Source organism: Sceloporus undulatus, chromosome 1 (genome assembly GCF_019175285.1).
Source record: "Sceloporus undulatus isolate JIND9_A2432 ecotype Alabama chromosome 1, SceUnd_v1.1, whole genome shotgun sequence".
Lineage (NCBI taxonomy): Eukaryota > Metazoa > Chordata > Lepidosauria > Squamata > Phrynosomatidae > Sceloporus > Sceloporus undulatus.
Window position 1 is genome coordinate 251,025,018 of NC_056522.1, and position 25,998 is coordinate 251,051,015.

The 25,998-nt window shown below is 45.1% G+C and overlaps 2 protein-coding genes across 3 annotated transcripts in view; one reads left to right on the forward strand and one right to left on the reverse strand.

Moving 5' to 3' along the window:
* The window catches only part of LOC121936659 (dnaJ homolog subfamily B member 2-like), a 30,397-nt gene extending 29,314 nt beyond the window's left edge, over positions 1–1,083 (forward strand). The window contains 1 exon segment of the mRNA XM_042479108.1: positions 75–1,083. Coding sequence (XP_042335042.1) covers positions 75–85 — 11 coding nt within the window. The 3' untranslated portion in view covers positions 86–1,083.
* A 1,238-nt stretch (positions 1,084–2,321) lies between these two features.
* The window catches only part of PTPRN (protein tyrosine phosphatase receptor type N), a 62,129-nt gene continuing 38,452 nt past the window's right edge, over positions 2,322–25,998 (reverse strand). Inside the window, exons 6-23 of one of the 2 annotated variants that reach the window (XM_042479086.1) lie at positions 25,270–25,585; positions 24,950–25,033; positions 24,252–24,289; positions 22,549–22,871; positions 21,221–21,307; positions 20,487–20,566; positions 19,852–19,916; positions 19,199–19,411; positions 18,177–18,392; positions 17,256–17,403; positions 16,909–16,982; positions 15,736–15,813; positions 13,607–13,726; positions 11,670–11,836; positions 6,246–6,299; positions 4,871–4,998; positions 4,559–4,632; positions 2,322–3,443 (exon numbers count right to left, since the gene is read on the reverse strand). In XM_042479086.1, coding sequence (XP_042335020.1) covers positions 3,372–3,443; positions 4,559–4,632; positions 4,871–4,998; positions 6,246–6,299; positions 11,670–11,836; positions 13,607–13,726; positions 15,736–15,813; positions 16,909–16,982; positions 17,256–17,403; positions 18,177–18,392; positions 19,199–19,411; positions 19,852–19,916; positions 20,487–20,566; positions 21,221–21,307; positions 22,549–22,871; positions 24,252–24,289; positions 24,950–25,033; positions 25,270–25,585 — 2,337 coding nt within the window. In that variant the 3' untranslated portion in view covers positions 2,322–3,371. The remainder of the gene's footprint in view (positions 3,444–4,558; positions 4,633–4,870; positions 4,999–6,245; positions 6,300–11,669; positions 11,837–13,606; positions 13,727–15,735; positions 15,814–16,908; positions 16,983–17,255; positions 17,404–18,176; positions 18,393–19,198; positions 19,412–19,851; positions 19,917–20,486; positions 20,567–21,220; positions 21,308–22,548; positions 22,872–24,251; positions 24,290–24,949; positions 25,034–25,269; positions 25,586–25,998) is intronic. The other variant, XM_042479095.1, reaches the window with a different exon arrangement.

Genomic DNA, 25,998 nt, shown 5'->3' on the forward strand with positions numbered 1-25,998 from the left:
TCCACCCTTTCACCCCCTCTCCTCCCTCTCTCTCCCACATTCCCATTCTGTCTTCCCTTGCTTGTTTTCCCCAGGTGTGTTCTGAGTCTGGAAGAGCCATGGGGGATGGCCTCTCTAGCATTCGTGCTCACAGAAGGCTACTCAAGCCTGGACTTCGCCTGCTGTTCCCCTACCTGAGCTCTGCCCCAGGGGACCAGCAGGTGCCGAGTGTGTGACTTTCTCCCCATTAGTTCTCTCTGCTGTGTGTCAGGTAGCGCTCACTAGCTCGTGAGGGGCCAGGCTGGCTACAGCCTGCACCATGTACAAGTAGCTACACTGCTGATGTTGCTCCTGAATTAAAAAGAAAAAACTTTTGGGAGGGGGAAGATTCTCCAGCCCGGGGAAAGCCAAGGCCTCTTTTGCCTATATTCTCCTTCACTTCATTCCCAACACACACTTCACCCTTGTCCATTGGAAGAAGAGCTCCTGCTAAGGAGTGAAATGGATTTGGCTGTGAGGATGGACACTTGTGCAGCAGGGGTTAAAGGGAGATAGAAGTATCATATCAACTGGGAGGTGTAGAATGCAAGGCACCCTTTCAAACAGGTTACTAGTGTGGAGAGCGTTGGCTGCTACACAGTGCTGCTTGTGCTTCTATAGCTGCACAGGTGTATGTGTGTACGATGGGAAGAAAGGACATTGCACAATGAAGAAAGGGTAGCTTTCAGGTGCAACACCATCACAGCATCTCCTTGTGTTATTGAGGGCCCTATGCTCTAGCGGCAAGGGCTAGAAACCAAGTCTCCCACATCCAAACAAAGGCTCTTCTGGACCAGGCTTTCCATAGACAGACAGTGAACAAGAGCAAGTGAGCACACAGCTGCAGCCTCTTCTAACAGCATGGAAAGAGAAGGCTGTGGCTGTATCTCTAACCCCCACCCCAGTTTGGGAAATCCTCTGTCTAAAGTAACAGGGCTACAATTAATACATAGCTGTTCAACATGTTTGTAACTTGGGAGAGCAAGACTGATCTCATTTGTAACTCAAAAGTGCTGGCCTGGCATAGAACAAAAAGCATTTATCAATAAACCTCTTTGCAATTAATGCTGTGTCTGTAATTTTTTGAGAAAGCAAGAGGCAGGGACTGCGTTAGTCTTGAGCAAGAATTTCAGTTCCATTTTGTGTGTATGTATTTGTTTTTTTAAAAAAGAATAGTTTCCATGCCTTTACCAACTCGAGGTCACATCATTTTGTTTCTTTGCAACAAGCTGTATTTTTCATAAAAGAAAGATGTGGAATGTTGCTGGACTGCTGCTTCCCTCATTTCTTACCATTTACTTTGTTGCCAGGTTCCGATGACAGTTGCATTTCAACACCTTCTGGGGAGGACACATATTTCCATTGCATGGTGCAGAAGCTAAACCTCCCCATCTTCCACTACTAAGCACAGACCCTAACAGTATGGGAGAGGGTATAGGTTTAGCAGGCAGTATGATGAGAATTTTGTTTGAAAAGCTCTATTTCATTTCACCCCAAGATACAATTGGCTGCATAAATATAGCTCCATGACAAGCAAACTAAACTCTTTCTGCCTAAGCGAGACTCCCCCTCCCTGATTGGCCATTTTGAACATACAGCATGGAACAAGTCTTAATAATACACATTTAAGATTCCCAGGTTCTGTTTGGGAAACAGCTGCTATACTCTCCATCTCTTGCTTCATCAAATGCCAAATCACTAGCCATGATAAAAAAAACACTAAAGGGATTCTGTGGATAGTTATATTGGTTTTTTTTCCATTATGCCATCTCAAATGGCAAGCACCTTCAATGAGAACAAGCGCTGTTGTCAGCCCTCCAGATATTTTGGCCCACCACTCAGAATCCCCAAATAGGCTCAGTGGTAACAGATTTGGAAGTTGTAGTCCAAAACATCTAAAGAGTCAAGGTTTCTCTATTTCCTCTTGCTATGGGTCAGAGTAGGAATCATGGCCCCTGTATTGTTGGACTGCAGTTGCTATCATGCACAGCCAGTGGTGAGGAATGCTGAGATTTACAGTCCAGCGTTATTCAAGAGAATGCTCATTTCTCAACCCTGCTGTATATGAAGGGGACAATGTAAGATTTCCACCTCTGACATGGTGGCTTTTTTAAGGAGCCAGAGGCAGGCAACCTTATTGACCACATATATTGTCCCAACCCTGAAGCAAGGCATTCAGCAATCAATGGGTGCTGTTGGAGACATGAGTAAGTCAAACACTGCCTAGCATGATGGGGGTGCTAATTTCTTGCTAAGTAAGCAACACCCCTCCCTTTTCATTATACACAACGGGGAGGCTGGGCTGCAGCTGCACAAACGCGACACAAACTTTATTCACATCAAATACAAAATTAGATTCTCTAGAAATGTTTTCTCACTGTAGTTAACACAGGGAGGGGGAGAAAAGGGAGACAAACACCAGGGTGGGGGACAGTTGTGGGGCACCCTGCCACCCTTTCGGGAAGTCAAAGAATGGCTGTGGTGAGGCCTGGCTTCTGGCCTGCAGATAAACTAAGGAAGGAAACAGAGAGGGGGCTGTGCTGGTGAGGAGAAGCAGTACGATCCCTCCCCTGCTGTGGCTCAGCTCCAGGGAGCTTTTTGGGTTGCCTAGAAAGTAGGTACAGGTAGTAAGGTTTAGGGAAGGGCAGAGCAGAGCAGAAGGAGGAGGAAAATTGTGTGGTTCATGAGTAATATGGGCTCCCAGCTTGGTACCCAGAAATTTAAATTGCCATTTGAGACTAACCAGTGTCCCATACAGCAAGGAGAGGACACAGGGCCATGTATCTGCAAATTCACACTCCTCACCCTGTGGAAACTGGCAAATACAGAAAGTTCATGGACACAAAGTATGCTTCAATATAAGGGTGGTGAAAAAGAAGCCTTCTTGCCATTGGACTGCATCTCCCATTAACCCTAAGCAGCATAGTATGGGATGATGTGAGTCACTTAACATCCAGAGGAACATACATCCCCTGTCCCTACTTGAGACCAATGAGTTTTAAAAGGTGACTAGCTGTGTCTGGAATTTCAGCCTCTGCATTATTCTAGGAGGATCCAGCCTAAATTTACTAGAGAGCTGACTAGTTTGTAGGAGTGCAAAGCAGGACCTCACTTTGCATCAACCAAGGCCAGGGATGGGTAGGGATGGGGATAGGACATCCGATTGACAGGACCAAGCTGGGCGAGAAGGCAAGAAGCCAGTCTCTCCACAAGTAGCTTAAATGTAGCCATGGCCAACAACATGGAGATAAGACTTTAATGAAGGGAGAATACTCTGTGAGCAAGGACATGGCACAGCAGAGGCAAAGGGTCAAATTAGGGAGTCACCAAGCTAGGGTACGCTGAGTAGTGCATCACTGTGGCAGCGCCTTCAGGATGGCATTCACCTCCTCCGCAACAGCTGTCAGTGCAAACTCAAACTGGTCCTGGGGACAACAGAGGCAGTTGTTAAAATTTCAATGGACTTAACACAGAATCATAAAGGGAATCAGTACCTCCTTGCTCCACATACTTAATAGCCCCCTCCCCCCTCGACAATGAGAGAAAGAGCACCCTCTACTGCAGGTGTGTGTGATATGCAGCTTGCACTCAGCTACCATGAGGGCTATGGGGGGAAATTCTGCCACATGTGGAAGGTCTCTCCATTCTATTTTTGCATGGGGAAGGGGCTTTTCCCACAACCAAATAAATATTTTCACTTATTTGTAGATCTAAAACAGTCAGTGGGGTTAAGTGGTTTCAGCCACAGAAAACACTAGCTGATCCTGGATAGGTCACATATTCTCTCAGCTTCAGAGAAAAGCAATGCCAAATCCTCTCTGAAATCTTGTCAAGAAAACCCCATGATATGGTCTCTGAGTCAGAGATTACTTGAAAATATAAATAGCAACAATAATAGATCTAAAATGGGGACCCTCCAAACATGGGCAAAATGGATCATAGCCTTTGGAAAGCCTGGTGCAGTCCTTTTTTTCAAAAACATCTGTGTGGTTTTGTCATGTAGAGAAGTCCAGGTGGAATCATATATGGACTTTGAGCCAGGGGCAGTTGCCCAATGGTTTTCATTGCACTTTCTAAGAGGTTGCTAAAAGGTTCCACCATTTAATTTGGTGGTTGGGGAATAGCAACACCATTTGGCAAGAGGAACCTGTAACACATAGCTTCCAGTTGCACAGTCAGTTTCACAATGGTGCAATCCAGGAAAACTTCATTTAGTGTATCTCTGGCATAGTTATACTAGCATAAATTCATGCCATGCATGAACAGGTTCTTGGCCACTATCTGAGTCTTGGAAATAGCCAGGAAGAAGCAATAACAATAGTCTCTTACCTCAGCCTACACCTTTATGTACAGCGCTGTGTAAATCTACAGCATTATATAAAGTTTAATAATAATATTTTTTTTCTGCACCAACCTTTACACCTTGTACTTTAGGGAATGCTTAAAGCTGCCATAGTTAGGGTTTTCCCACTACTATCAAACCCACAACAGATACTTTCCTTTTATCCACAAGGACGGCATAGGAAGTGTGAAAAATTACCTTTGTCTGTACCATGCCAGGCCGCTGATCACGCACGTGCTCCAGAGTGGCTGCAATATCAATTTCCTTCACGCCTAGCAGAAGTGGAGAAGTAAAATAATTTGGTGAAGGGAAAGAAGATAGGTGGGTGTGTGGCAGGGTGTGAGATAGAAGCCTGACATAGTGATGCAAAATGAAGATCAGGGAGCATCAAAATGACTGGAAGATGGTTGCAAGGAGTTAGGAAGATGAGGAAAAAGTGGCAGATAGGAGGGTTGGAAGAAGCTTCTAAACATAATTTGAAAGGGGATGATGTTTGAATCATGTATGCACCTGAGGACATGGCCCTCCTGAGCCTGGCAGACTGTGTCCATGGGACAGCCCCCACTCTCTCACCTTTGGCCATTCGGTTCAGAACCATGTCAATGAGGATGTATGTCCCAGTCCTTCCTGCACCATCACTGCAAAGATAAAAGAAACGTGCACACTGGGGAGGGCCAAACACCAGCTCATCCAACACTCTTCCAGTAAAATGGCAGATTGGATGGATGAGGCTTTGGCTGATCCTTTCAGACCAGATAAATCTGACAATACTGTTTAGCTCTATGAGCAAGGCAATATAGCAATAGTAAGTTCATTTCTATACTACTTATCAGTGCACTTAAGCACTCCCTAAGCAGTTTACAAAGTGTAAGCTAATTGCCCCCCCCCCAACAAGCTGGGTACTCATTTTAGTGATCCTGGAAGGGTGCCAGGCTGAGTTGACCCTGAGCCCCTTGCTGGGATTGAACTCACAACCTTATGGTTCGTGAGTGAGTAGATGCAGTACAAGCATTTAACCACTGCACAACCAGGGAAGCTGAGGATGTTTATGCTGAGTAAATCTCTCCTCCTTCCCCATAGCATTACCTCTCTCTATGGTGGTAAAAACATGCTGTCTGCTGAACTTCCTTCAGAGGTTCACAGATCTATAGAACTGTAAAGATTCCCAGGGGTTATCTTGTCCAATCCCCTGCTAATGCAGGAATCAACAGTGAAAGCACCTCCATCAGATGCTCATACAACCAGTTGAAAAAAAATCTCCACAGCCTACTGCTTTTCCAGGTAGTCAGTCCCATTGATGAACAGCTCTTACCACCCGGAAGTTCTTCTTAGTGAAGTCGAAGGCTTTCATGGCCGGCATCCATAGTTTTTTGTGGGTTTTTCGGGTGGTGTGGCCATGTTCTAGAAGATTTTCTTCCTGACGTTTTGCCAGCATCTGTGGCTGACATCTTCAGAGAATGTCAGCTGAAGATGCCAGCCACAGATGCTGGCGAAACGTCAAGAAGAAAATCTTCTAGAACATGGCCACACAGCCCAAAAAACCCACAAAAAAAACTATAGTTCTTCTTAGTGTTTAGTCAGAATCACTTATCTTTTAATTTGAATCCATTTGCTTGCATTGCACTCTCTGGAGCAGCAGAAAGCAAGTTTGCTCCATCTGCTGTGAGACAGCCCTTCAGATGTTTGGAGATGGCTGTCGAATCCTCTCTTGATATTCTCTTTTCCAGCATGAACATATTCAGCTACCTCAACTGTTCCTTGGAGAGCTGTGTCTCCATCCCTTTTACTGACTCCCCCCCCCCCCGCCATAATTTGGGAAATATTTCCATGGCAACAGCACAGCTCTTTCTGTTAGATTTATTCTCCCATTCCCCCAGGACATTACCTGCAGTGCACTATGATTGGACACGAGCGGCCTCGGTAGCACTTGTTCACCTTCCTGCTGGAACAAGGAGAAGATGGGGTCAGGGAGCAGCTCCACTTAGGCTCCCTCACTGGTCTCCAAGGAGCCACAAAGCTGCCACACATATTAACCCCCTCCCTCACCCTCCCTGCACAGTTGAGAATTAGGAGCACTTATCAGGTTGACCCCAGGCATCAAGGCAATTGCCCCCCCCACACACATATACTTCTAGTGGACAGGTGTATATAGCAGGTGGAAGTTGTAGACATATGAAGCCCAGAGGATGGTCTCTCACATGTCCCAGACAGATCATCTGGAATGCTTTCTAAAACAGTCAAGAAATGTGAGTGCAGAAGTCCTGTAGAAGAGCACAGAGCACTACCAACAGGACAAAATAGCTTGAATTCCTCCCCATATGCACCCCAACAACATTCACTGTATATTTTTCAAAGTCAGTTTATCATGTAGGATTCTCAATTCTATTTGTGTGCCTCAAGAACAACAGCTATCATCACCACCACAATCTCAAATAATGTCAATCTGGAGCCTGTGTGGGGTAGTGGTTTGAGCCCTGGATTATGACTCTGGATAACAGGGTTCAAATCCCTGCTCAGCCATGGAAACCCACTGGGTGACCTTGGGCAAATCACACTTTCTCAGCTTCAGAGGAAGGCAAAAAGCACATGCCCTCTGAAGAAATCTTGCCAAGAAAACCCTGAGATAGATTTGCCTTAGGGGTGCCATACGTCCAAATAATTTGAAGGCACATGGCAACAACAAACCTACTAAATGATGCACTGTAGAGTAAAACTTTCTCTTCAATCTACCTTCCAAAACTGCCTTCAGATAACTCAAACAACTTCCTGTATGCACTTACAGCTTAATTTGAGTTCTTCCTTGGTGTGATTCACACATTTTGACAAGATGCAGTAAACAAATAACTCAAAATGGCTTGTACTATCCTTTATTATGTCTCACAAAAACATGCATTTATTTCACATATACTCATTAATCAAGGAAAGGAGGCCTCTGAAGTGAATGGTGTTTCCGTTCAGCAACTTCAGGATCCAGTGTTATGGCCAGCCCTATTGTTAGGCCAGGTGAGATGCTTGCCTCCAAGAGCTGATCTGGTGCATCATGAATGAACAGTAATTTGTAGTTAGTGCTTTTTTCTTTTTGTTTTTACTACCAGGGAGTGGTTGTGGCAGGGAGATGTTTGCAGGAATTCCTGCCTCAAGTGCCAAAAGAACTTGGCAAACTTTGAGTACTACTCATCTTCACTTAGGAAGTGGGATGAGGATACCATTTACTGCTTACTTGAAACAATACAATATTTTAGGCCAGGTCACTATTTATCTGTGGCCCTCATCATGCTAGGAACTGAACACCTTGTTCCTCAGGATAAGTAATGTTGTCATTATTTTGCATTGATTGTTCTCTCTTCCTGCAGTACGGTTGCCAGGCTGAATACAGGACGGGACTCCTTTAACCTTAATCCTAACGGACTGTGGTGTTAGATCAGGTACCATAAAACTCTGTTAAGAATGATAAAGGTACTTTTCCTTTCTTACCTTCCAAACTCTGCCTGCACCCTCGCTCTCCACCAGCGAGGCAAAAGCTGTATTTAGAGGAGAAGACTGTGGCTAAAAGTTGGACTTTGGATGGCAAAAGAAGACTGGTAACTTCATTTATGACACACTACAAAAGACGATAATGCTTGGGAAGGCAGAATGCAGTAGGAAAAGAAGAAGACTTCATCACAGGTGGATCAACTCAATCAAGGAACCCATGGCACTGAGTCTGCAAGATCTGATTGTATGACTAGTCTCTCATTCATGGGGTCACCATAGGTTGACGCTGACTTAACAGTGGTTAACAACAACAAAATTCATCCTACTTGACAGAGTTTTATGTTACCTATCTTGCACCACAATCTATTTAAGATTAAAGTTACAGGAACCCTGTCCCATACCCAATCTGGTAAACTACCCTGTAGGAGCAGAATATTTGCTCTCTTATAACTGGCTGCAAAATTGGACTCTTCACTGATAGCATTTTATGGTCTTCAATTGTTATTTTAGCTTGCTCAGTGAAATCTCCCCATCAGCATGTATGTGAGCTGTATGACATAAGATCATGTTGTCAAATCATTTGGACAATGAAAAATATATCAGATGAAATATATAAAAAGGTGAGGTTTGGGGGCTGGGTATTTTGAAGTGGTGTTGGAGATTAAGAAGACAAAATATGTTTTTGTTCTTCAGTGCACCTTTTAGTTCAGGTGTGGCCAAAGTGTGGACCTCCAGATGTTGGTGGACTGCAACTCCTCAGTATTAGCTATGATAACTGGCATTGATGGAAGTAGCAATCCAACACCCCCTGGAGAGCTGCACTTTGCCCAGCCCAGCCACATATTAACCGGCATAGCTGTGCAGGAAGGAATCCTCTCCATTTCAGAGTGACCCCACTTGACATTTACATGTAGACACATTCCTCACAAAAATCAAAGGCTCTTTACCCATACAAAAATCCCATAATTCCTGGGCACTTCCTACCTTAAAGCATGAACCCTCCATCCACCCACATCCACAGCTCATGGTAACCCTCATTTTTCAGTGGAAATGTGCATAAAATAGAGAAAGAGAGAGCAGCCAGACTCAGGGTGTGTCTCTCTTCTGCCCCAGTGGACAAGGAAGTGAGCAGAAGGTGGGGCAAAACTGTAGCCTGGGCCCTGTTCTGTTCCATGCAGCTGGCACAGCAGCCAATGATCACTTTTGTGACTATGCAACTGGGCCAGGATTACTAGCTGCAAATCACAAAAATGACACTGACGGCTGTGAAAGAAAGAGAGAGAAAAGGAAGGAAGGAAGAGGAGGAACGGTGGTGGTAGTAGTGGTTAAGGAGAGAGAGTGAGTATGGGATAATGCAGGCAGAGAGGAAAGAACAAAGGAAGCTCCACAGTGTGCTTCTCACAAGGTGAGCCTCACAGAGAGAGCAGCATCAAATGGGCCACAGCTAGGGGAACACAGGCAGAGCTGAGGGCAAAACCAGATCCTCTCAAACAGCAGCTTGCTGGGTATGCATGTGCATTGGACTCCCAAATGCCACAGACCCTGATTTATGAGCCCAGAAGGCATCAAGAAAACATGGAACCTGCTCCGAAGCCCTTGACATCCTCTCCTCCCTATCATTTTCCAAGCATGAAGCCGCAAACAAAAAAACATTTCTACCAGTTCCTGAAATGCAAAAGCGGTGGTATCACATGCCAGAGATGCCTGTTGTAATGTCTGCCTGGTGAGATTAAAAAACAAAAACAAAACAGTTGCACAACTGCACCCAACGCCAACCTCAATACCAGCACAGATGTCAAGCCAACAGGAGTCCCCCTGCCTTGCCTGAGGAGGATGGGTGAATGCAAGAAGAAAGGATCACATGGGAGGGATAAGACAGAACGGATAAAACAGGTTAGAATAACTTCAAAAGCAGATTGCATAAAATGCCAGCGATTGGCCAACCAGTACACAGAAGTTAAGGAAAAGATCCCACAGCAGCCTTGTGGTGTTCTCTCTATTTCCACCCTTCCATAATGCATTTATCTATCGGGCCTTATTGGATAAGGAGATGAATGCATACTGCTTAGTTTTTGTGATGGTGGAAACTGGATTTAGGGGACAGGGGTGCCATTGCAGGTCTGAATGGGGAGGGCAGAAGATCCCACAGAAAGGTTAAAAGCCCCACTCTCTGGAACTTGCTGTGATGATAATGAACATTAAATTGATATTTTGGTGTGTGCATTTCAAGAGCATTTGTGATGATTAAGTGCTTACTCTTTCTACTAAAAAGAGATCTGGATAACCTTGAGGTATAAATTGCAACTGGCCTGAAAAATACAAAGGGAGAACCTGCTCCTCCACTCTTGTCCCTAAATGATACCCCTTCAGAATGCATAGGGTCCAGTTACATACTTCTCATGTCTTTTTTCAATTGTGTCAAGCAGTCATGAAAACTCTCCTTGCATTAGGGGCACTTATGTGGTGCTTTTCCTAGTTTGCCTGTTATGAAGCCTACATTTTCCAGAAGGCATTTCAGGAACTGAAGACAGTGCAAAAGCAGCATCCTTCCTACCAATAAATGTTGCTACATTTGTGAACATGCAGCAAGCTCTTGATGCATCAAGTCCCCCTGCTCATCTATTCCCTCAGCAACTCAGAGCATTAAGCATTAACAAATCCAAAACATCCCCTCCCCACATCACCAGCATCTGAGGCTACGTTCTCCAAAGGCAATGCTACACAACCAAACTGGAAAGGGTTCTTTGGCTGCATTAACAGTCTGCACTGCTCACCTCTCTGACTCCTGATACAGAACTGTGGCTGTTACTCCTAAAGCCTCTCTTGGCTCCTTAACCATGCTGCCTTTATAAGTCAGAACTGAATTAAGCAGAGAAAATTCCCAAAGGCACTATATTTCCCCCCAAGGCACTATATTTCTATTTCCCCAGCTATTATGGCTTCCATCAGAACTGCTTCTCTGTTCATCAGGACCTTCCTTACAGCCAAGTTGAAGCTATTACTCCAGCTGCTGACCATTAAAAGAAAACCACACACATAGTGTGCTCTGTTGTAATGTACTTTTGAATGAGTATAAGTGATGTTAATAGCCAGCATGTGCAAACAGCTGCTAAAGAGGCCCTGATGATTGCCTTTGGGAGGAAAGGAAAAATAGGCCACTTTAAACAAAAATTAGCATTCAACTGTGGGGAAGGAAGGAGAGTGTAAGACTTACAATATCTTATGGGACCCAACATTATCCTAGACTGGGGTGGAAAGTGGTGTGCAATGTGTGCCCCTCCAGATTTTTTTGGACTGCAACTCCCACCATCCCTCAGGGATGTCAATGTTGATTAGGGCTGATGAGTGTTGCAGTCCAAAACTGTCTTGGAGGTCCATAACTTACTCCTCTCTGTCATCCCCCCAAAAACAAAACTGAGTTAGGTTCTACTTGTGTCAGTTGTTTCCAAAGGATGACAGGCTCGTATTAAAAGAAACAAGAGGGCACAACTTCTCTCCTGGTTCTCTGACATGGGGGCACTGTCACCCATTTTTGTGAGCTACATAGAAGGTTTCCAAGAGCTCTTCTTCCCAAATCACCTGCTGCTCAATCCCTTTCCTTACAAAAGCTCCCAATGTTGTCCCTGGGTAACAACTCTTTCTGACCGTCTTTTTGTTATCAGAGAGAATTGCCACAAAGAATCTGCAGCACATATGCTGGAACTCAGCTATACAAGCTCTTATTTTTCACTTTCTCCTTTTCCCCCAAGGTTGGCCCCAGATGACATGCAGCAAAGACCATCCCAGGCATTTCATCCCAGTGGAGGAAGTGGGGAGCTGGGGGGAAATCCCGCACCTGCGGAAGTCTAGAAGAGGCCGTGTGGTGGTGGGGATGCCTTCTGCTGGCCAGCTCAGGAAGTGAAACTGCGTCAAAGTCCGGGTCTCCTGAGACTGCACATTCTTCAGGTAGAAGCTGCGCACCAGGAAATCCTCACACCAGATGTGTTCTGAGACCAGGTTCACCTGAATGGAGATATCAAAGTTTGCAGATGAGGGGAGGAGGGAGAATAAAAACAGGGCACTCACTTCTAGCCTTGATCTTTTACACTAATCATTTCTACCCAAGGCATCCAAGCTTTCATTTGCGTTTCCTCCTTAGATGATTTATTATTCTGTTACCTTTCCTCACTTGCTGTGTGGTTGGATTGCAACTCCCAGCAGTCTTAGCCAGCTCAGATGATAGTAAAGAGTGTTGGAAATTGCAGTGCAACAATATATGCTCCATGATTTCCACCCATGGGTCAAAGTGAAACTTTGTACATGTAGGGAAAAGAGCAGGGCAGAAACAGTAGGGGACACAATGGTTACGCAAGTAAACAAAGTGTGCACAGCTAGGATTTAGAGGTCTGCTTCTCCCAGGGATGCTGACCTGGAGCATTTCAATCTCACAAGGCCCTTGCAGAACTCTTTGTGCCAACCACCTCACTTGCTTCTCTATAGAGTAGGGCATTCTGGCCATGGGAATTACAAAATCATGTGAAACAGTTAGGAAGCTTGATCAGAGGTGGGAAATGCCTTAATCTGCCAAGGCAGGCAGGGAAACAGGCAGACAGAAAACAGGACAATTTAACATCCAGTTACTCAGGAGCCAGTTTGTTTTTTTACACTGAACATGGGGAAACTGCTGGACTGCTCAAAAGGGATGTGGGATTTGATTCAAATAGACAGAAGCTACTTAATAAGAGATTGCTGCTACAGGAGGGAGGGAAGAAGGAAATGGACCCATCTGAGATGCCATTCTGAGATGGCATGTTTTCCATAATGTAGTCATGGAGCTTGGAAGGATTAATTTTTTTGGACTGCACATCTTAGTTATCATCAACAGAGCCACAGCCAAGATAGCCCACACACAGATAGGAGTCTGCATTGTAAGTGCATGACTGCCATCTAGGGGGCCAGATACGACTCATGGATAGCCAACAGTCTGCAGATGAAAGGCAAAGCAAAATCACAACACTCCTGTTTCGTAAGTATCTCATAAATAAGGAAATCATATAGTTCTGGGCACAGCAGCCTAGATGCCCTAAACTAAGAAACCAGATCCCATCTAATCTTGGAAGTTGAGCAGGCTCAGCTCTGATTAGTACTTGGATGGGACACTGCTAATGAATATCAGGTGCTACAGGCTGTATTCCAGAAGAAGGAACTGGCAAATTCACCTCTGAGGATTCTTTGCCCAAGAAAACCCTATAAAATTCATAGAGTTGACAGGTGACTTGAAGATGCACATACATTTCTGGGCAATGGAAGCTGGTGGCTCTCAAGTTCAGTGGGGCTGTGAATCCACTCTAGGTTTCAGTCTGGACTATATGAGAACAATCCATGGTTTTTAACCCTATCCCAAAATTAGTTTCAGCATCTTGGGCCTGTTACAGACTGCCAAAATAAAGCTGCTTCGGGTCTCTTTGGAGGTATGCTGTTTAAATGATGCATGCACCCTAAGAATCTGGAAACTGCACCAAAGCTGGACTCGAGAGCTTAGGAATGGAGTGTGGCTTTGGCATGACCTCCGGACTCTTAGGACCCATGCATCATTTAAATAGCATACCTCCAAAGAGACCCAAAGCATCTTTATTTTGGCAGTCTGTAACAGGCCTTCGACAGCTCTATTAAAGACAGAATACATTCATCACCAATGAAAGCCACCAGTTCCCATTGGTTCACGGCTGTCACTTTTAACACAAAGATGCAAAGTTACGCAGGCCCCTGGAGACAGCGACTTTTCTGGCTCACCTCATAGATGTGGTACAGTGAGGACCCCTCATCTGGCCAATAACGGTCACACTGCTTGACACCGTCCTCCACCAATGGACTCAGCATCACAATGACAGTGCAGCCATTTTCCCACACCATCTGCACAGAACCAACAGACATGACCGGGGCTACCTCACAGTATTGTTGTGAGCATACAGTGCAGATCAGGACAGCCAAGTCAGCTGCCTTGAGTTCGCTAGCAGAAAGGTGGGATATATATAGCCAACAAATAAACGATTGCTATTCCCATGCCCCTAAAGTAGGTCCCACTCTTTTGAAGGCTGAAAAAATGTAGAATCCAAACCATGCTGGAATGAGATAGAAGGAGATGGGGCACAGAGAATGTGGACAATGGACAACAATAAAACAATCTAGCATTCAGGAGACAAAAGACTTTTTCTCTCTCTCATCCCGTCACCCTCAGCCCACTCCCACAATGGACCTTCCTCATTTCATACAGGATGTGAGTCAGTCTGGCCTGAAATTCAACCCAAAGTCCTTTGTGCATTTGTGCAAGGATACACAATTTAAGTGCTCCCGTAGCCACATCTGCTACTGTACAGTGCACAGAATTTAGCATATTGACAATTTCTGATTCTATGTTTTTTTTTAAAAAGCAAAGGTACATGTGACAGTGCCTCATGATTGAAGAATTATATTTGGATACTTATAGGCCACACCTAGTACAATTCAGAATTTACAGCAGTGATAGGAATTGTGCTGGATTGCAAGCTCCAGCAACCCTAGGTAAAGTCACCATTGATGAAGACTGCTGGGAGTTGCAGTCCAACATCTGGGAGGTAGCACAATTCATAGAATCATAGAACCATCCAGTCCAACCCCCTGCCATGCAGGAACTCACAATCAAAGCACCCCTGACAGATGATCATCCAGCCTCTGTTTAAAGACCTCCAAAGGAGACCCCACCACATTCTGAGGTGGAGTAATTGATTCAGGTCAACCTATATCAATTTCCACCCAGTTTAGAGAGACAAGATAGCTAGGACATTCAGGATTTTTGTGCTCCTTATCTTCTCACTCTTCTTTCCTTTTAGAAATAGAACATTAAAAAAGTGAAAGGAAAAATATGGTGAGAAGTTCTACCAGTTTAATCAATTCATTTGCAGCATCTTCCATGAGAAACAGTGACCTCAATCCTACATCCCTTCATCATGGCATAAATAATCACATGTGGACCCATGCCACGCTGAATCATACAGCCTCTCACAACTTACTGATAAGCCTTTGAAGCTATCCCCATAGCCACTCTGGGCTTTACAGTGAACAGGCTTGGAGAAGAATCTGTCTACATCTTCATAGCCAGATACAAATTGATCACTGCAGTATGAGAGTCCTGAAGGACACCAGCAGATGTCATCATTTCATGTCTAATATGGGGACATAGCCAGATGCTTCTTCAGATGCTGCTCATTGTCAAGCATGGAACTGGGGCAAGGCAGCTTCAGGCCTTTCTCTATAAATTGGAGAGGGGGACTTTGGGTGCTGCCGTGTGAAGATAACACCAATTGCCACAGCACAAAAAAGGAAATCTACACATGGAAGAGAAACTTATGCATTTGCATAGCCCTGCCAGAACTCTGGGCTGTATTTGTCACCCACATACCCACCAGTGTCCCAGAATGGAATTTTTTTTTTACTGCAGCCTTTGTCAACCTGATACACTTCAGATGGGTCAGAATATATGTCCCATCATTCCCAGCTAGTGTGGTATTGCTAGGCACTGTAGTGTGACATTCTTCAAGAATAGCAAATAAGGGAGGCTGCCATACAGACTATTCAATGACTCTGCTTACTCTAAGAACTCTAAATGAATTACTGTGAAAGGAAGGGTCAACCTACATCAAACAAAATATCAGGCAGGATGTTCTCCTAAACGTTTTCCCAGACAGCATACGAAAGAGTTCCAAAACATTACCTTTTTATTGTATAACACAAAGAATCTCCCATCCAAACATGGGATTGTATAGAACAGTAAAAATGACTTTACCAAGTTCTATACAGGAATAAGGTCCCCAAATGTTCAAATCCTTGGCACTATCACCACCTCCAGTCAAATCAATCCCCAGTTAAGCTGCCCGTCAACTCACCTGCCAGAAATCAGCAATGGTGTGGGATAAGGGCCCCTGAGTAGCAAGGTAAGCTGGCATCCGTGGATCATGGTCAATCTGTAATGTTAAGAGCAGGCACTATAGGCTTCCAGGAGGGAGGGAAAGACAGGGAAAGACTAAGCCCAGAATGAGAGACAGCAGTCTTAAGGAGCCAGACTCTAAACAGGTATTTGCTGAAGATTGGCAATTAGCCTTCTCTAATCTGGTGCCCCCTAAAATAGGTTGGACTACAACCTCCCAATCTTTCCCATCAGATGATAGAAGCAGTCCAACATGCCTGGAAGGGGCTACATTGGTGAAGACTGTTTGACTTTGCTCACCATGGTTGCTATTATTAGACATCTTGCATCGGCACAACAACCAGGTTTTTCTGTTCTGACAAATGATTAGAAATACAATCCATCCTTACGAAATATCATTCCAAAAGCTCACTAATCCATAACCATCAAGACATGTGATCTACCTACATTGTCAAATTGACTTGTTTGGAAGATGAATAATCATGCATTATAGCCAGCTTTCAGGGGGAAGGGAAAGGCAGAGAAGAGAAAGATCAAAGCCAGTCAGTCTCATGTATGTAATACTTAACTATTGCACTTAACAACAGATATTACTACCTAGACACACTATTTAAATCTCCTGACTGAAGGCAGAAAGAGAGAGTCATACAATCCCCTTCCAAAGTCAAGAGATTATGCAGAGAGTCTGAAAAAGAAGCATTTAGATAAGCAGATCAGAAGCTGTATAACTGGGAAGTGCAAGACTTCACACCAAGAAGTGTGAAGGTGTACTTGATTCTAGAAGGCAGGTGGCAGACAATACTTAGGGTGATTCTTTCTCCCACACTGGCAATACTAGGGTGGAGAGGGGGAAAACTCACAAAGAAAAATAAGCCACTTGCACTCAATGAAAGAGCCACAGGGAACGGAACAGTAGAGGTAGATGTTCTTTCATTTATGATGGGCTTGGTACACTTAAATCAGAATTTGGGGAACCTAGGATCTTTGGACGGGCTAATTTCAAAGGACCGATAGGTCGTAACAGGAGTGGGAGAGATTCTTTCTCATAATGGGGCAATAAGACTAGATTTAAATGGGTTTTGAGAATGCAGTGGAATGTCAAAGTTGTGAATCTAGGTGTTTTGTCACTCACAATAGGACTGGCATTGATGAAGTCACTCCGAGATGGGTTGCTCTCTGCTTTCAGCTTTATGCGGGCATGGTCATCTGGGAACAACATAAAATAAAATGAGTCAATGCAAAAGGCCCCACTGGAACAGGTGGAAATGTTGGAGGTTATCTGTCAATGCAGAACTTCTTCAAGAATGAGAGCCTTCACCCACCCAAATTAAAAAAAAATGAAAATCATGGGTCAAATTAGTCAATCAGGTCTACATCCCAGCCCCATTATGCCTGTGAAGGTCTTGAAAACAGGAATGCTACCAGGGCTGGGGCAGCTCTGGCCTATCTGTCCATGTACAATGGCTGTTAGGTACTCACAGGGCACATAATCTGGGTTGCGGTTTTTCTTGACATTGGCTTCGCAATGGGCAGCATCACAGGCATTAGGCTCAGCCTGGTATGCACATAGTGCTTGCCACTCCTTGGCTAGCCGATCCCGATTGCGTAGGTGATCTTCCATGTATGCCTGTGGGAGGTGGGGGGTGGTGGGAATGATTATAAAGTTATCATCTCCTGAATTGTCCAAGTGCAAGAAAACTCTATATCTGGACTCCACAGAATCCCCAAGTTACTATGGCTACTGGCCTGTTGGCTTAGGATTTCTAAGAGCTGTGATCTAAAGTAGTAACATTTCCAAACTTTGACACCCAAAAGACAAACTGTCAATATACAACCCAAAGTGGTAAAGCACATATTTTGCATATAGATGGTCCCAAGTTTTTAGTTTTTGTATTTTTAGAGAGGGTCAGGAAAGAACCTCTATATAAAACTCTGGAGAGCCACTGCCAGTCAGTGTCAATTACTCTGTAGTAAACAGACTAGTGATTCTCGACTTTTGGTCCTCCATTTATTTTGGACTTCAGATCCCATAAGCCCAGCCAACTTGGCCAACAGTCAGGAATTATGGGAGCTCAAGTCCAAATCATCTGGCAGACAAAAATTGGGAATCACTGACAGTAGACCAATGATCCAACTCAGTATAAGGCACCTTCCTCTGTTCTTATGACAGCAGAATACTTGGCTGCTTCTGCTTACTCTCTAAAATGAGAGGTCCCATCCAGCTTGACATTACCCCCACCATTTGTCATTTTGCAACACAGGAGATGTAGCAATGGAAGTTCTGGCTGTTGCAAAGCTGTATCCTGAAAGCTCACTCATCTTAAGCTTTCCCCTCAACATACATACATGTGCGTACACACATGCATGTACCTGCACATGCCAAATGCTAGTTTGCCTCACCAGAATCATGTGACCAGTGGAGATGTCCATGTTGGACTGTACGGGCTCCTCGCACCAGGATGGTGTGCTGCTGTGGGAACTGGGGCTGGCCTGGGGTGCGTCGCTGAATTGGGAGGAGACACTGCTGACGCGGGAATTGTCGGCTGGGGCAGGGGGTGGAGGTGCTTCTGCACGGCCAAACAGCGATTTGGCAGCCATGTGTTGCCGACAAAGCTCCTGTGGGAAAGACCTCAGCTGAAACAACTACTCCACACTCACCAGGATGAGTTAACACAGGGAGGGGCAACCCTTACAAAGCAAACACCAGTCCTGAGCTGGCCAAAGACACCCTCACCCCCACTCCCAATCCCAAACACCCTTATCACTGCACTTAAGAGTAGCTAACATAGGTATACAGGGCATCAATGATTAGGGAATGACTCATTTTTGCCAGCTGAGGGGTTGGGTGTATACACTCTGTTCATCCAAAGAAACCAGGACCTAGCTGTCTAGGGTTTGTCTGAGGGCAACGTAGTCAGAGTGTGATGATTAGGAAGCCGGATGATTAGGAAGAGTAGGCCTGGCCAGATGACAGCAAACAGGAAGAGAAACTGTGTAATGTAGAGGCAAGAGCACTAGAATGGGAATTGGAAGATCTAGGCTGAAGTCCCCACTGAACCATGAAAATCTGCAAGGTAACCTTGGACCAATCACTCTCTCAGCCTGACCTACCACAGGGATTGTGGTGAGGATAAAGTGAGGAAGAGAAGAGCCACATGTACTGCCTTGTATTCACTGGGGAACAGGTGGGGAATAAATGTTAACTAATACATAAATAGATGCATATGCCAACTGTAAAAAGCCATGTTCTTTGAGGTTCTCCTCACACTACTTCTTGTGAATTAATCCTAATTCTTGATTCCTTACAAGTGGCAGGGTGGGTTCTCCCCTCCTGCACCTTCCCCACATTCCTAGCACACTCCAGCAATCACAGAAGACTGCTCTTTGATCCCTGCCCCCTAAAGTGCCCACTGAAGTGATACCTGATACTCAAAGGTGCTGTCAGCAGCTCCCTCGGGGCCCAGCCCTGCCAGGCGCTCCTTCTCCCGCTGTTTGGCATGTTGGCGCAAGCAGAAGATCACTGCAGCAGCAATAACAACACCAGCTACACAGGCCAGTAACACGAAGGTGAGCAGTACAGAGCGAAATGTGTCCCCAAAGTGTGTGGGATGTGGATAGGTTGCAGCTTCATTGCGCTATGGGGCGACATGAATCAGAACTGACATTTCATTGGGGAAAAGAAGAGACTTTTACAATAACCACAAGACAAAGAGGTCAACACATATCTCCATTTGTGGCTGTTCCATCACCAGATCAAAATATGTACTCCACTTTCCCATGTTCTCTGTTTTCTTCCCCACACTTTTTCCATCCTTCAATTGCATGCTTTCTTCTATCCTGCCAAACTACTACATCCTGCAGGCATTGTAGCATGCTCCCTCTCCCAGACTCCAAGAACTTTTGCATGCCCACCCCACATGCAGACCTCCTGAACTGGCTAGGTGATGCTTGGTTCATGGATCACAATGTTCCACGGACACTATGAACCATGAGGCCAACCTCCACATACCTCATAGCCCATCACTGACAAGGCTAAAAAACTTCTACATGGCCAAATGAATACATCCAGATTTACCTGTCCAACGCCCATCTGTAGGATCTTCACTCCCACCTCTGTCTCCAGTTGTGGCTTCACCAGTACTAGATGAAAAGGAAGGGGGGACAAGGAACAGAAAAACTGAATCCACATGGGAAGACTGTCCTTGGGGACAGGAGACAAGTAGAGCAACAGTTCTCAAAAGAGCAAGAACTAACAGATTGCTGGGCAAACTTGGAAAATTACTTTTGTTGGACTATTGGATGGGGTACTCTGGGGGTTCTCATTCAAAAGAAGTTAGTTTCCAAGCCCTATTGATGGGGAAATAAAAGCCCTCTTGAGTCTCTCAGGGATGGAGTGCCAATCCAGCAAAGCAACTCTTTATTTTCTTGGTTTGATATATAAATGGTGACTTCCTCCACTGACAGTTTACTTACTGAAGTACAAGTGGCAGGTGATATGGGAAGTTTTTTCATGGATATCCAGCCAGCTGAGCACAAGAGGTGGATAAGTGTACAAACAGCAGAGAAATGGAATGTGAAACAGGGTTTTAGGGGCATGCCCTGTCTCTTGGACAAGAGCTACCAGTCCCTGGTTAAAAACAGGAGGGGGTGATGGGTCTGTAACCAGATGGCTTCTCATACACTGTGAGCAATAATTTGCAGTCAGCTTACCAGCCCTGTTGGCCACATCACCCAGAGACAGGTTTTGGTGGTTTTGACGGATGCGGAATGTGAGGGCTGGGCCCACAACACTGCAGGAGGAGAGGTCTGAGGTTACAAGAGTCCCATTTCTACCCAAGTGTGCTCTTACCCAATAAATGTCTCCTTCTCTGCCCATTCTTGCAGGCTACCTATCTTTCTGTGATTTATCAATCACTCTTGACATCTAGTTTCCCTGGGGTTATCACAAGAGATCTCCCTCCCTCCTCGACATTCACTAATCACAGGTTGAAGGCCATTGTTACTCTGCTTTGCTTCAGGGTCAGAAGCAATGTCACCATGATGGTCCTGGATATGTTGAGGCCAAGATCCAAATTCACTTGTAAGCACATGACCACCCCTTGAGAAAGAGATGGAAAGCAGGAGTGCTGCTAGGATGCCCATAGGATCCCTGCCCATGCAATAAGATTTTATTCAGGGTAACAAAATGCAATCAACAACTCCCAGACCACTTTAACTAACTCCTTCTATATAAACAAAGAAGCACCTGACAACTTTCATCTAGTCCTGGGATAGGAGATTATAAGCTATACAAAAGGTATTGGGAAGGCCCTGAACACCTTTCTCCTTGAGATATGTCACCAGCATTTCTTCCTTCCTCTCTCGCCATGTCCTCCCCATCCTGAATCCCCAGAGGCAGGCACACACTCCAGTTCCGTATGGATCCCTGCTTTTCAGTTACTTGCCTGATGTTGATGAAGCTAGCAGTAGACAAGTGCACATGCTCTGCCAGGATCTCCAGGAGCCTGATGCCAGCAGCAAGACCCAATGGCCTACAGAGGGAAGAGACAGAGTAGATCAGGAGCCAAAGTGGGGAGGGGGAGTACTGAGTGGCAGAAAACAGGACAGTAAAAGTTCCACCTGCCATATTTATATGCATTTGGTGAACGGGAAACGATCTTTCTCCTGCTGCCCAACCTGGAAGCAACCACAGGGCCCGTACAGACAGACCAAAATAAAGCTGCCTCTGGTCACTTTGGAGGTATGTTGTTTAAATGATGCATGTGCCCTAAGAGGCCAGAAACCATGCCAAAGCCACACTCTAATCTTAAGGACTGGAATGCTGCTTTGGTGCAGCTTCTGGCCTCTTAAGATGTGTGTGCCATTTAAACAGAATACTTCAAAAGTGACCTGAAGCAGCTTTATTTTGGCCTGTCTGTATGGGCCCTTAGTGATTTGACCAAGTTGCAGCTGAGCTGATGTCAAGAGGAGACCAACCATGCTATCCAGCAGCTCACGTAAGATGTTAACTTCGTATTATGGCTCAGTTCAGACTTGACAAATACCACCTCCTCCACACATTCCTATCAGAGGATTTGTGGGACTAGGTGAATCAGATTGAGGAAGCATACCTTATTTTCCTCAAACAAAGCTTATTTTCATTACTGAACTTCTGCTTGGTGTCCAGACCCTTCCTACATTATATCATCCTTCCCTCACCATTTTCTTGAGTTTTGTTCCCATTTCTCAGAAGGTATGTGTTTAACACATGCATTATATACCAATTGGCAGTTATTTTCTTGCTACAAGAGGCATTAACTACTGGTACAAATCAGTGTGCACCTGATTTTCAAATATCTGTTTGGGTTGCCAGTTTTGGCTGACATTGTATACTTGCATCTTTTGACCTCATGTGTATACTAGCTAAACGCATTTATTCCAGGGAGCCCTGGTGGCACAGAGGTTAAATGCCTGTATTGCAGGCACTCCCTCACAAACCGCAAGGTTGTGAGTTCAATCCCAGCCTGGCACAGCCAGGGTCAACTCAGCCTGGCATCCTTTTGAAGTTGCTAAAATGACCACCCAGCTTGTTGGGGGCAATTAACTTACATATTGTTAACTGCTTAGGGAGTGTTTAAGTGCACTGTTAAGCAGTATAGAAATGTACTCGCTTGCTATAACTATTCCCACCTCTCAAATATTAAAAGAGATTTACCTTGTCCCCCTCCGACTGACACTACCCATATTTCCTTGGCCCTCTATCCCCTTCCCAGGCCCCACTTCCCTCTCTCACTTCTGGTCGGTGACAATGTAGCCGTATTCCTCAGCAGCCAGTGCCGTCTCTGGCTGCTCCTCCTCCTTGTTGGGTCCCCCATACGTTGTGTGGCTCTTCTTCACGAACACCTGCCCCTCGAGGCCACTTGTGTCCTCCTTGCCAGGATAAAGAAGCTCCAGGTTTTCTGGGGAAGCTGTTGTCACTGCTATTCTGGCCTCAGTTGGGCCAACCGTCTCCCCCTGTGCCTGTATTTGTCCCTCTGTGGGGATGGCACTAACGTGGCTCCCTTGAGAGGGCAGTGGCTCCAACTTTCCTCCATGTTGCATTTCAGCTTCTGTTGCCTAAGGAGAAAGAGGCCAATTAACTGCCAGTGATCAGTAATGCCAATAACCATCATGTCCAAGTTGCAATGACCAGCTATCAATGGTTCTTTTTGTTTTGCAAATTGCTGAGAACCTCAGCCTGTCCCCACCCATTCTGTCATCAAAACTGCCCATCTATAAACTGGCTACAGAGGACAGCACTATGGATTGAAACAAGTGAACATAGGTGGATGAGTCCACTTTTCAGAACAAGGCAGAAGTTGGAAGAGTTTCTCTTTAGACTGCAACTCCCTGAAGCCAGAGTGCTGACTAAGGGACTTAGGGGTGCAGGAATGGGTTCCAGGAGTTCTTGTTCCAAGAACTTTTCTAAAGGTCTGGGTGGTTCACCAGCTCAAGTTACATCCCCCCCCCCGTGCACTTTCTTCATCTTGCCAGCAACAAACTGAAAGACAAAAGTAATGCAACACCCTTCTAGTCAGAGCTACTATCAGTCAGGGCATTTAATGAAGTGGGTATTGTTTTTTATCTTCAGATCATTTCCGACGTACAGAGGCACTAAGGCAAACCTATCATGGGAATTTCTTGGCAAGACTTCTTCAGAGGGGATTTGCTTTTGCCTTTCTCTGACACTGAGAGCATGTGCCTTGTCCAAGGTCACCCAGTGGGTTTCATGGTTATGACCCTGGTCTCCAGAATCATAGTCCAATGCTTAGCCAACTGTACCATGCTGCTGCTCTGTGATGTGGGTTACCATCACTTAGCTAAATTGTATTCTTTAAGATGCCACAAATTCTTTCATTGGGTAATGTTGTCAGAACTGGACTAGCATGACTTGAGGCTGATTCTATTAATTTCTTATTTTTTTTCTATTATAGAATCATAGAATTATCTATTCTGTTAGATAGGGGTGGAAATTACATGCTCTTCTCAGCATTCTTCATAACTGGCTATGGTAGGCCAAATGATTCCCATTCTCACGTTACAGTTTGCTGCCTTTAGGGAACCTTCCTGGGCACCCCTATGTTCACAACCCAGAACTTCCCAATCTCCTCAACTGAGCTGCTGTTTTGCAAGGCCTTGACTGATGTCAATACTAACTTTTCCAAAGGGGATTTGGCACTTCTTGTTATTGTGTGTCTTCAAGTTGTTTCCGATTTTTGGCGATTGTAAGGCAACCCTATTACAGGGTTTTCTTGGCAAATTTGTTCAGATGTGGTTTGCCTTTGCCTCCTTCTGAGGCTGACAGTGTGACTCATCAAGGTTACATACTGGGTTTCTGTGGCTGAACAAGGAGTTGAACCCTCATCTCCAGCATTATAGTCCCAACACTCAAACCACTATGCAATGCTGACCCTCAATTTGTGACTTTTAAACACATTTAGAAGAAATTGTGCTTACCCGCTTAGATTCCAGGGTCTCTGGTCCAAGCCCACCAGCTGTAGAGAAAATAAGAAAAGGGAGATGCTTAATTTTCAGTAAAAGACATCTGAAAGTTCCAGGCTGACAAACCTTCTGCTTTGAAACTGCTGTTCAGTTGTCCCAGATGTGCAGTGTGGGTAGGTGGTTTTGGTTACAAAATGAGTGGGAAACATGTGGTCCTTCTAAGGTTGCTGGAGTCTAGTTACCACTGGTTCTATCTAAACAAATACCATCTCTCCACACACATTCCTATCTGAGACAGCAGATAGGATCCCTGTGATTCAACATCTGGAAGGGCACGTTTCCAATTTCTGAAGAAAAGGAACTTTGTAAAGATTCAACAATATTCCAGCCCCCATCACCACCTCTATTTTATTATTACTTCTTGGTACCAAGGCAAAAGTGCTGATATAGGAAGGCATGTTCCAGACTGAGCCCTAACTCAGTTGTATCTGTGGACTCTATGAAGAAGCAGGGCAATTAGTACCATACTTACAGCACACAGCAGCTTATCCTTTATCAATGCAAGTGTAGTTCAGAGCTTGCACAATTTTATCTTGTATGCACAACGCAACCCCTCTTCTTTTCCCTTTCCTCCAGTTATAACTATTCCAGCTGTGACTTCTGTCACACATACACACACCTTTTTAGTACTCATATCACCTCACGACATTTACCTGGATATTGTAGTAGTCCGATTATGTCCTGTGGTCTGATCCCATATCTGGAAAACACTGCCATCAGTCTCTGTACAGCTCTGTCTGTGGGCAGAAAGGAGAAAAAGATGAAGGTGCTGTTACTGCAGGACAGAGCCTGGAGGAGTTACTTTTTTGACTACAATTCCTAGAATACCTCAGCCAGCATGGCTGGGGGAGTTCTAGAAGTTGTGGTCCAAATGGTAATTTTTCCAAGCTGTTTTCCAAACTGAGATGCTCATTGATAAGGTGCATGGGGTGAAGTGTTTCTCAGTGGAATGAAAAAGCAAAGAGAGTCTCACCTGGATCTTCCAGGTGTGTCTGGGACTCTCCTCCAAGTTCAGAGATTTCACCGTAGTCCTGAAGGAGCCCATTGTTCGTGGAACCTTGCCTGTGCTGCCCCCTAGGTCTGGATTTACCAGCCTGCTCTTGGGTCAGGTACAGCGCTCCCAGGTCTTGGAACAGCTGGCCTCCATCCAGTCCCTGCTGTCCTCTATAGGAAGGTGCAGTGCTGGCACCAAACAGGGCCTTAGAAGCAGCAGCTCGGTCCAGGAGAATAGCAGGCTCTGGGTTGTGAATGCTGGGGCTGTCCTGGAAGGTCCCATCAGTGTAGCTGAACTGTAGCAAAAGACCAGAAAAGGCAACAGAGGAGAACATAAGAAAAGCTCCCCTACACTACATCAGGCTATTATTCTACTGTGCTCAGTGCTAACTGGCAATGGTTCTGCAGGGTTTCAGGCAGAATCCTTCCCATCCATACTTGAAGATAGCAATAGAAATAGCACTTACATTTCTATACCACTTAATAGTGTACTCAGCACTCTTTAAGCAGTTTACAACGTGTTAGCCAATAGCCCCCAACAATGTGAGTACTCATTTTACCACCTACGAAAGGATGGAAGGCTGAGTCAACCTGGAGCCTTGCAGCATCAAAATCACAACATTTTGGCTGCAATACTGGCTGCATTAACCACTGCCATGAGATGCTAAGAACTGAACCAGAAACCACCTGCACACAAAGCTCTGGCTCT